General features: G+C 46.7%; 1 protein-coding gene across 1 annotated transcript; it reads left to right on the forward strand.

Moving 5' to 3' along the window:
* Positions 1-38: 38 nt before the first annotated feature.
* On the forward strand, positions 39-6,715 carry LOC119391987 (60S ribosomal protein L35). The gene is made up of 3 exons (XM_037659627.2): positions 39-144; positions 518-654; positions 6,483-6,715. The coding sequence occupies exons 1-3, from the start codon at positions 142-144 to the stop codon at positions 6,712-6,714; spliced, it is 372 nt and encodes a 123-aa protein (XP_037515555.1). The 5' UTR covers positions 39-141; the 3' UTR covers position 6,715.
* The last annotated feature ends 2,899 nt before the right edge of the window (positions 6,716-9,614 follow it).

Consider the following 9,614-nt stretch of genomic DNA (forward strand, 5'->3'; position numbering starts at 1 on the left):
TTAAGTTTGTCGCTTCTGTTGAAATGTTTATTTTAACCATTGATGTGCACATGAAGAGTTTCGTTCTCTGGCGTGGTGCAGCACCACCTTTTCGCATCAACTCCTCTCTTTTCGGATCGTACCGACGGTGTCCACACAGCAATGGTAAGTGTATGCACAATCTGAATTCATCCTAATTTTTTAACGTTTTTATTTATGGTGATTGATTTGAAGCTATATGTAAGTGTCTCATTTACGCTTTAAAAGCGCTATTGATTGCAAATATTCCACGAGTATTCTCGTCGAGGCTGATCTTCGGCGTCCGAGCACCGAGAATGTCACATGCATGAAAATTGCTGTTGGCTGTCCCTTCTGTAATTTTTTAAATAACGAGGGGTACAAGAATCACTGTTCTTTATACACCTGTCAAACTAAAGCGCTCAATCTAGTTGCATTCTCTTTTTTTTCTAAATTTGAAGCCTATTTGATGAAAGCTCATGAGGCCGCTCGCTGTTCATTTGTGTGGTCGAATTCACAGGCGAAGGTGAAAGCTCGTGAGTTGCGGGGTAAGAAGAAGGAGGAGCTGGTGAAGCAGCTCGAGGACCTCAAGCAAGAACTGGCCGCGCTGCGAGTCGCCAAAGTGACCGGTGGAGCTGCCTCCAAGCTGTCCAAGATGTACGCACGCTGCAATTTTCCGTTCCTCGCTCAAGCTTACGAATCAGCCAGTAAAAAATGACTAGTGAATCCTTAAGCGCTACTGTTGAGCACCGAAGTCTTTGTCAGCGACCATTACCATCGCGGTATGCCCATTCTGACACGATTTACGAAGCACGCTTCACACACGAGAAATGTGCGTTGAATTGTGTTTCGCTATGCTTGCTTTAGGCCGCACGATTACTCGATTGCCGAAACGTCGTTTGTTGTAATGTGACTTGTGTCTGACCAAAAGCACGTTATAACGACGACGTTGTAGGGATATCTTAACAGTGCTAGGTTGTCGTCTGATGACACGCCGACAACGTAGCGGGTAAATACGTTCGTATTTTACCTTGTTTCCTTGTGACTATGTTCGTGCTATCGCTTCACAATCACTGCGAAATTTCACAGCATAGTGAGCGGGTTGTGACGGGACCTGTTTTCAAAAACTAAGGAACTTCTAGAGAGAACACGTGGTTTTAGGTTGGCCACATCGGAGCATGCGCGGCTCCCAAAGACGCGCCTGCCATGCATTTTCTTCGCCATCAGAAGCACTGGCTGTGATGTAGTGCCCTAGAAAAGAAATTCTTCGAATCGCCCGGCTTAGCGCCGGATGCAATCTATGCAGCACGATTATCCTCGGTTAGCATTGTCAAGTCAGTCGCAGATATGTCTCGCATAATATTGTTTTTGTTTCTGCAGTGCTACCTCACCCACAGTGCTTATAAAAACCAAAAGAGTTGATGTAGCAGCTGTGACAAACAAAAAAGCGCAAGCCAAGTTTGCATTGGGCTGATCATGCTCAGGTATGGCCCATCTCAAACCACGCGTTATCCGTACATGTTGCCCATGCAGACCTGAGCGCGATGCTATGTCGTTCTAGACAAGCATGTTGACTTCTGTACTAGGTTGCATGTATTAGTGACGTTACTTCCACCATAGGCAGCGCCAGGACTGGTTTAATGGAAAGGCTCCTTTCATTCAGTGCTGTATTCTGGACCATTCATGTAGTGGAAGCACTTTGCTACATTATAATGACAACCTTGTAGCGGGAATTCTACAGGGTGGTGAATCGTAGATGTAGTCATGGCATTGAACAAATCGTGAACAATGAAATTGCACGTGTTCTACTCTTATGTGCCTTCCAAGGAATGACCAGGATTTGGAAGAGCACAAAGGGATGTGCTGGTCCTGCACCCTGCTGTTACTTTTTGTGACCACTCATCATTGTCACTGCCTACTGCAGCATGCATTCATTTTCCAAATGCACTTGCAAACACCTAATTTGCAACAATTTTTCAGACATCTTGCGTGGCACTGCCACATATCCCATAGAGCAGATGTATAAAGTTTTCTAAAGTCAGATCTCGAAACACTTTGCCATCCGCTTTTACCTTTCGCTGAGTCTGGGGTGAGAAATTTTGTTGCAGTGAAACCTCATTAGTGTACCTGCCGGGAACACTGCATAATGATGCACTAAACGGTAGTACACATTAACCACCCAGTACAAATTTGCTTCACCTGATATGCGCCATCGCCGCCAACAAAGAAATGAGTACAGTGCCACAGCCTATTGTAGCTACATAAAGCCCTTTCTTTTTGCACAAGAGATTCACACAGTCGCACAGCCATCCGATAGCACGCGGTGGCGATGCCAAGGAACATTTTGAAACTATTAAGAGTCCGGCATATGCACCAACTGAATGGACAGCATTGGCTTACTGAAAAAGCGAAAACATGGTTTCATTGAAACGCAGTGCGGCCGCATGGAGCAGATAGTCGCTTGACTAGTTGCGTGCAGCGCGTCGCCTACTCGGCTCACGCCATCACTGCCGGGCCGCTTGCTGCACCCTATGCGTGCATTTGTTGGAGTATTCTTCGTACCTACTCCGCTCCAGACCATGCACAGATGCAGCGAGTAGCTTGTGTTAACGTGGCAGTGACTAGCTTCCTGCAAGTGATGCGCACTCCGCGACGCTCTAGTGGTCCTGGCAGTGTACGGAGGTGCATTTGGGTTGTCGCCTAATAAAAGTGCAGTATGGTTGCAACAGCACTATGCTTGCTGTGCTGTGTGCGTGTGTTCAACTCAATTTAGCAGCAGCGATCGGCAGCCCAGTGCGTTAAGGTTGTTGCCTATTAAAGCGTGCAGTAGGCTTAAAGGCCCCCTAAACCACCAACAGACGCACGCCTGCTCCTCTCAGTGCCTTTTCTCTACCGACAACAGCCATCATGACGTCACCTGTATGATTAGGTGACGACGCGAGCAAGAGATGCTGTCAGTGGGCGAACAGGAGACTGTTTTCTGCTAGCAGATGCACGCAGGTGGACAGACGAGTCGGAGAGGCGGACAGACGAGCCGACGAACGCAGCCTAGAAACGAGAAAGCGCTTGCAACTCCGCGAGTGTTCGCTGTAGACTCATGCACAACTGCAACGCCATAACTAAATTTCGACCTCTGGGTGGTCTAGGAGCCCTTTAAAGTCGCGCTACGCCACACGCGTGCTCAAGCACATAGCTGAAGCTCATACTTATTGTGATGAGGTCGTCGGCAATAAGTCATACTGGTGCGTTCGGCAGTGGCCACCACCTCGCCTTCGTTCTTTCCCGATACTTGCCCACAAACGCATCTCCTCAATCGCGTGGAAGTCTAATCATTGATCGTGTGGCATCGTCAAGTTCAAGGCACAGTAACCTTTTATGGCACGAAAAGTTATCACGGTAGGCATAGGACAAACCACTACGGCTTAAGTCAGCGAATGCATTAGGCTCTGTGAGACTGCCTGGGATTCATCACAACTATGTTTTGATCGTTAGTACGTTTAGAGCTGATATGTATTAATGATGTTTGATTCCACTCAGCTGGCAGTGCCAGTAATATACTATTTTGCTACAAGGTGTGTCCAGGTAACAAACACGAGGTCCTGGTCACCATTCCAAATTTTGATAAAATTTACTGTAGGTGCAGAACAATGACATGGAAGCTAGTTTTGTGAAATAATTTTTTGTGTGCGCCTACCGAAAGAACTATCCACTACTTGGTCACAATATTTATTCTCATCAAAGAACAAGTCAAACACAAACAATAAAACTCGATACATTGACTTCGATATTTGCACTTTCTTTTACAATAATTCTCGTGGTCTTCGCATTCACTGTTATACCTTAAAATTGTGCTGAAACGTGTGTGGTTTCATATTTGCTTTAAAGGGGCCCTCGAACACTTTTGAAGCACCTATTTTTTTGTTTGCGTTTTGCGTAGAGATTGGATAAATGTAACATTAGAAGTGATCGTGGCGTGGCATCAAAGTTGAGGTTACTGGTATTTAGTTTTGTTTTTCATTTTTGTGCTTTTTCAATGCATTCCAAATAGACGCCGTCGCAAAAAAAAAATGATCACTAGAACCACAAAGCACGACAGAGGCACTGGCTGCCATTTCGCCTCTGGTTTTTTTGCCTGCGCCGGTCGGATGTCCACATGAAGCGCTTCTCCCTCTTCCCTCTTTTTGAGTCTGTACGTTTGCGAGCTGCCTCCTTCTGCACATGCAGTAGGCTCTTGATTGTTGTTGAAGCAGTGCAAGTAATCCTCTTCGTTGAATGACCTTTTAATTCGTTGGGCTGCTCACCGAACAACCCGCGTAGGGGCGACAGTGTTTCACCGCCCTTGCCACTCCACAAATTTCCTTCTCAGTATCAGAGGAGGGAATGACATGGAACGTCGTAAGAAACAGCAGACAAAGCCTCGCTTCAAAGCAGTAGTGCCTGCTCAAGTTCTGACAAGTCAGGCGTCAGGCACCACATTTGTGGCAACGACGTCAACAATACGTTGTAAAGGACAAGCAACAATGGTGTGCAAGCTTTCCCTGCGTAGGAGCTTTGAGCTCGTTTCATTGGTGCTCTCTGAAACGTCACAGGGCGAGTGAAATGTGATCACATGACCCGCAAAAGTAGTTAAAGGGGTGGTGCCATGAAATTTCGAGGCTATAACAAGCCTGTTGTGGGTTTCCTCTGTATGCAAGGACACTCCACACGAAGGGTCGGACACAGCAAACGTTTGGAATATATTTTAATTCACTTCCAAAGTGTACCTAAATGCCCATTCTCCCGATCAAAACTCATCGCCAGCGCGCCAACAGTGACGTAGATCTGTAGGATGGGCAACGAAAGTTGTAGTGACGTCACACCAGACCTGCTGTAGTGACGTGAGTGACCTCTGGACCTCCGCCACCTCCGCAACGTACGTGCCGGCTGTAGTGAACTAGAATATATTCTAGTTCACTATAATACCGGCAAAGCATCGGTTGCTACATCACTCGCCGAGTTTCGATCGCTTGCTGGCTAAGTGCGTCACAGCCTTGTGTGGTCACGTGACAAAGCCTCCTACACTTCTACGTCACTGCCCAACCTCGGCGCACAGAAACCGAAACCGAAAGTTGTCCACATCACAAGGCGGTATTAAATTATTTAGCGCGAATACATGAATCTCGGTGCGTGCATCATGCTTCCTGGAGCTGTTGGAAACGCTTACAGCAAAGAACGCGGAAGCCACAAACATGGTGGCACCACCCCTTTAAGGGTAGGCATTTAATTTCTTGTATTTTGAATTTTCTAGATCGAATAACTTCGGACTGCATGCCGCTATCGCTTCTGTTCGTGCTGCACTAACCTGTGCGTACTTCCGTCTGCGCAACCTTCGAGTAAAAAATGGGGCGTTGAGTTTTGGAGGGCCCCTTATGGTGCAAGAGAACACAATCACTAGAATGGATATGGGACAGAGTGTGTGCTCTCTTGCACTTTAAAGCAAATATAAACATACACCAAAACGGCCATTTTAATGTTTTTTTTTTTTTTTTTTTGTCTCTGAAGTCAATGATGTTGTCTACCATTCTGCGTAAAGAAACGTTGCATTATTTGAATTGCTAACAAGTTATGCGTCAAATGTGGCCAACTCAGCCAAGTGGCCGCGTCATTAGTTATTTGCTGCAAGTGTCATACTTCTAATATCTAGATAGCCACATTCTACTGCAATAGAGTTGTTTTGACAGATATCTTGTTGCAAAAGCACGCATCTGCAACGCAGCGAGCGCCTCCGCGCCATCTAGGGATCTTTCTGAGAACTAGAGGTGGCTACGACAGCGCCATCTAGTGAACACTCCAAAAACTAGAGGTGGCTACCTACTACTACATACTACAGATGAGGGACAGATCCACACCCAAAGGAGCTTCGCCCCTAAAAAGCAGGCACAGCACACATCCTAGTGAAACTTACGTGCCCCTAGGTTGATATTTAAAGGAAAAAAACAGACAGCTACAGTATGACTTCACAGAATGGAAAATTTATGCTCCTGGTAGTTCACTTAATGCTGTCATTCAGTTTTCTTGGCTTTAAGATCACTTCTGGGTACACCTCGATCGCGTGCATATCCAGGACCGTTACCTAGACAAGCTCTGTCTACGCAGAGTAACTTCAGCTAGTCTGCAAGCTCGTCTTTGAGACAAGGATATTTTCACGTTTTTGGCTCGTGAAATCTTTTCCTGGTCGAATACAGCTGAAGATCTTCCATTGTTAGCTGGACTTGGTCACAGGCCTCGATCACACAAAAAGCCGCAGCTATCTTCATTGTGCAAAATAGCTTTCACAATGGTATAATCGAGGTTCCGCTGTAATCAACTTCAAGAAGCACAGACCACCAAATGCACTGAAATATATTGAAATCCACAGTGCCGTTAGCTAATAAAGTATTTTACTGCTTAAAAAAATTGAGGATGCTTGTACCGATGCACTTACTGCATTCTCTTGTGATTTGCAGCCGGGTGGTGCGCAAGTCCATCGCACGAGTGCTGACTGTCATTCATCAGACACAGAAGGAGCATCTGCGGAAGTTCTACCGTGGCAAGAAGTACAAGCCCAGGGACCTGCGGCCAAAGCTGACCCGTGCCAAGCGCCGTGAGCTCACTCCCCACGAGAAGAGCTTGCGCACACGGAAGCAGGCCCGCAAGATGGCTGCCTACCCTCCTCGCAAGTTTGCTCTTAAGCTCTGAGCGCCACTTCGTGTACAGTGACAAAAGTAAAAAGGTCTGCCTTCCTGATTGTGTCTGTTGTTGGCCTGTATTGGTTCAGGCTTATGGCACTTCATGGCAGGCCATGGTTAACATTCATTGTAACGTCAATATTATCAACAGCAATGCTCTACTAAACGAGAAATTAAGGTAAATGTAGGACATGATGTGTGCCAAAAATGGGGCATCTTGGAAATGATCCTGATGCCGTCAAGAGTCCACAGTACAGTGAACCTATAGTAATCAAACTAGTTGCTAAGCTCCGTTACAGTGAACTATACAGTTTCGGAGTGGCCCATAGCTGCATCTTGGCGAGGTTGATAGCCGCTGTTGCGCAAGAAACTGTGGGGGCAGTAAAGGCGAGCAACCTTTGGTGCGACAACTGCTACGTCAGAAGGCCCGTTCAGGCGGGTGATAAGCTCTTCCTTGGCATGAAACAAGCACTACGAGGTTTCTGGAACGCTATTTCAACAATCAACGTTAACTTAATATTTGCCTTTAGTGTCTCTTTAATAATTGACTTGAGGACAATTGTTCATATTAGAAAGTTGTGGTGCGGGCCAGTCGCAAATTGCATATAACTTTTGCGATTTCTAAAAAAAGTAGGTATGCCATAGATTGTCATACACAACTTTCTAATACACTTAAACCTCATTATAACGGTCGCATTTGACACGAAATCAACTTCGCTATATCCGGAAATTTGTTATAAGCGTATATTCATACCACTATTTCCAAGGCTGTTCTTCATTTACTTCGTTATGTCAGTGTTCGTTATATCGAGGTTTCAGTGTATAAACAACTGCCCTCAAGACAATAGTTAACTTGTTTTTGTTGACTAGTCGCAGCGGTGTCATTTTAGCTTTAGCAAAGTGTTTCTGCTTTGATGTGTAGCTCGTGTGCCAAAACTGGAGCCTTCTGTCATAGGATTTGTATAAAAAATCTGTATTAACTAAAAAAAAAGCACCCTGTATATGCTCACATGCCTCTGTTATCTCTGAGATGAGGTCCCCCAAGCACAAGCAGTTGCCAGAAAAGATTGGAAAGTGACACACTGTAGACCTGCTTGTTGTGGTGCATTGAAAGCAGTGCACAGCATGCAGGGTTGTGCCACGGAACTTGCTGTGCTAAAGAATTTGGGTACTGTTGTGCTCAGTTTAGCTTCAATGTGAGTGCACGTTGTAGCTTGAGCAGTGGTACAGTCTCACCAGTGTGCTCATTTGAAACTTGCTGCAGCAGAGGTGCCTCTGTGCATTACTCTTTTTTAAATAAAAGGCTGCATTTGGGGTGTCTTTCAGCCACACAATAACAATCTTGTCTTGCATGAATAGCATTTTTGATGGGACAATTGCAAGCACTCACTTTCAGGGAAGGAAATGCAAGCATGCCTGTTCTGCAGGAGGGCACTGAACTAGGCTGGTTGGTACAGTCGAACCCGGGTATATCGAACTCGCCAAAAAACGTTTATTAGTTCGATATATGGCATAATTCGATATAGGCCCGCTATAGGATTTTGACACAAAGGCACATAACAATAAGAAAAGTACTTTATTAATATGGTGGCTTACTTGTGTGCCCTATTTTGGAACAAAATAGTCCTGGATTTTCTTCTGTGTCAACGACTTCGCTGCCTGCGACAGCACGCACGCCTCCACGTTGTCCAACGAGTCGGAGCAGCTGAGGCCGCAACCTTCCACATTCACGCAATAGTGCCGGACCAACGCAAGTGCACTAATCACTTCGGAGGATGTAGGCAATGGGCCATCGTCAATTTTCTTATTGCTGTCGCTTTGGCTCGTGGTCGGCACGACGTCTGCAACGTAGTCCTCATCTTGTAGCTCAACCATGATGGCGACATCATCGTCCGCACTGACGAACTCGTCGAATTTCGATCCATCGATAGCTCCCGGGAACTTCAGTGCTGTCATCGGAATTTGGGGTGTCATCACCAGGCATGCGGAAGCCGGCATGCCTAAAGCAGTTCTGGATCGTCTCCTTCGTGACATCTACTCACGATCTACTCAACATAGAAAGAGCTCCGAGCAAGTCGATCTTAAGCTCCCTGCCAACACGAAGGTTCTGCAGCAGCCTCTCCACCAGGCGCTTCCGATAGCCGGCTTTCAGTGCACGTATAACGCCTTGATCCAGTGGTTGCAGTACAGACGTAGTGTTTGGGGGCAAAAAACGCAGCTCGATGTTGCTGAAGGTCGTACTGCAGTGGTGCGATGAACAATTGTCCACGAGCAGGCACACCTTGCGATTTTCGCCTACCAAATCATCATTCCACGACGATAGCCACCTGCTGAAAAGCTCCCCGGTCATCCACGCTTTTGAGTTTGCTCGGTAGGTAACTGGAAGCGACAGCGTATTTCGAAAACACCGCGGTGCCGTGCTTTTCCCGATAACCAGAGGTCGAAGCTTTTTCGATCCGTCTAAATTAGCTGCCAACAGCACGGACACACGAGCTTTGTTTGCCTTACCGCCGCAAGCCTTGTCGCCACGACGCGCAAGTGTCTTGTTTGGCAACATTTGCCAAAATAGAGCGGTTTCATCCGCATTGAAGATATGTTGGGCTTGATATCTTGCTGCGATACCTCGCCAGTTTTCCTCGAGCCATTTGTCTACGCTGTCCAGGTCCGCCGCTCTGCTTTCACCTGTAACAGCTTTGCCAACGATGTCGTGCCGTTCTTTGAACCGTTGGAGCCAGCCTGAACCGCCTTGGAAATCATTCCTGCCAAGCAGGAAAGAAAGGTCCTTGGCTTTCTGCTCGATCATAGGGCCGGACACCGGGATGTTTCGCGACCGAACGTCCACAAACCATTTGTAAACGGCCGCTTCAACATCTTTGTACACAGCAGTGCGCACACGTCGGGCGCCACGGG

This window comes from Rhipicephalus sanguineus, chromosome 1 (assembly GCF_013339695.2).
Source record: "Rhipicephalus sanguineus isolate Rsan-2018 chromosome 1, BIME_Rsan_1.4, whole genome shotgun sequence".
Taxonomy (NCBI): Eukaryota; Metazoa; Arthropoda; class Arachnida; order Ixodida; family Ixodidae; genus Rhipicephalus; species Rhipicephalus sanguineus.

What these genes read in the sequence shown, in the direction of transcription:
- LOC119391987 (XM_037659627.2), top strand. An exon ending in GCCTCCAAGCTGTCCAAGAT is followed by an intron (nt 655 to 6,482) that starts GTACGCACGCTG and finishes TGTGATTTGCAG; the next exon opens with CCGGGTGGTGCGCAAGTCCA.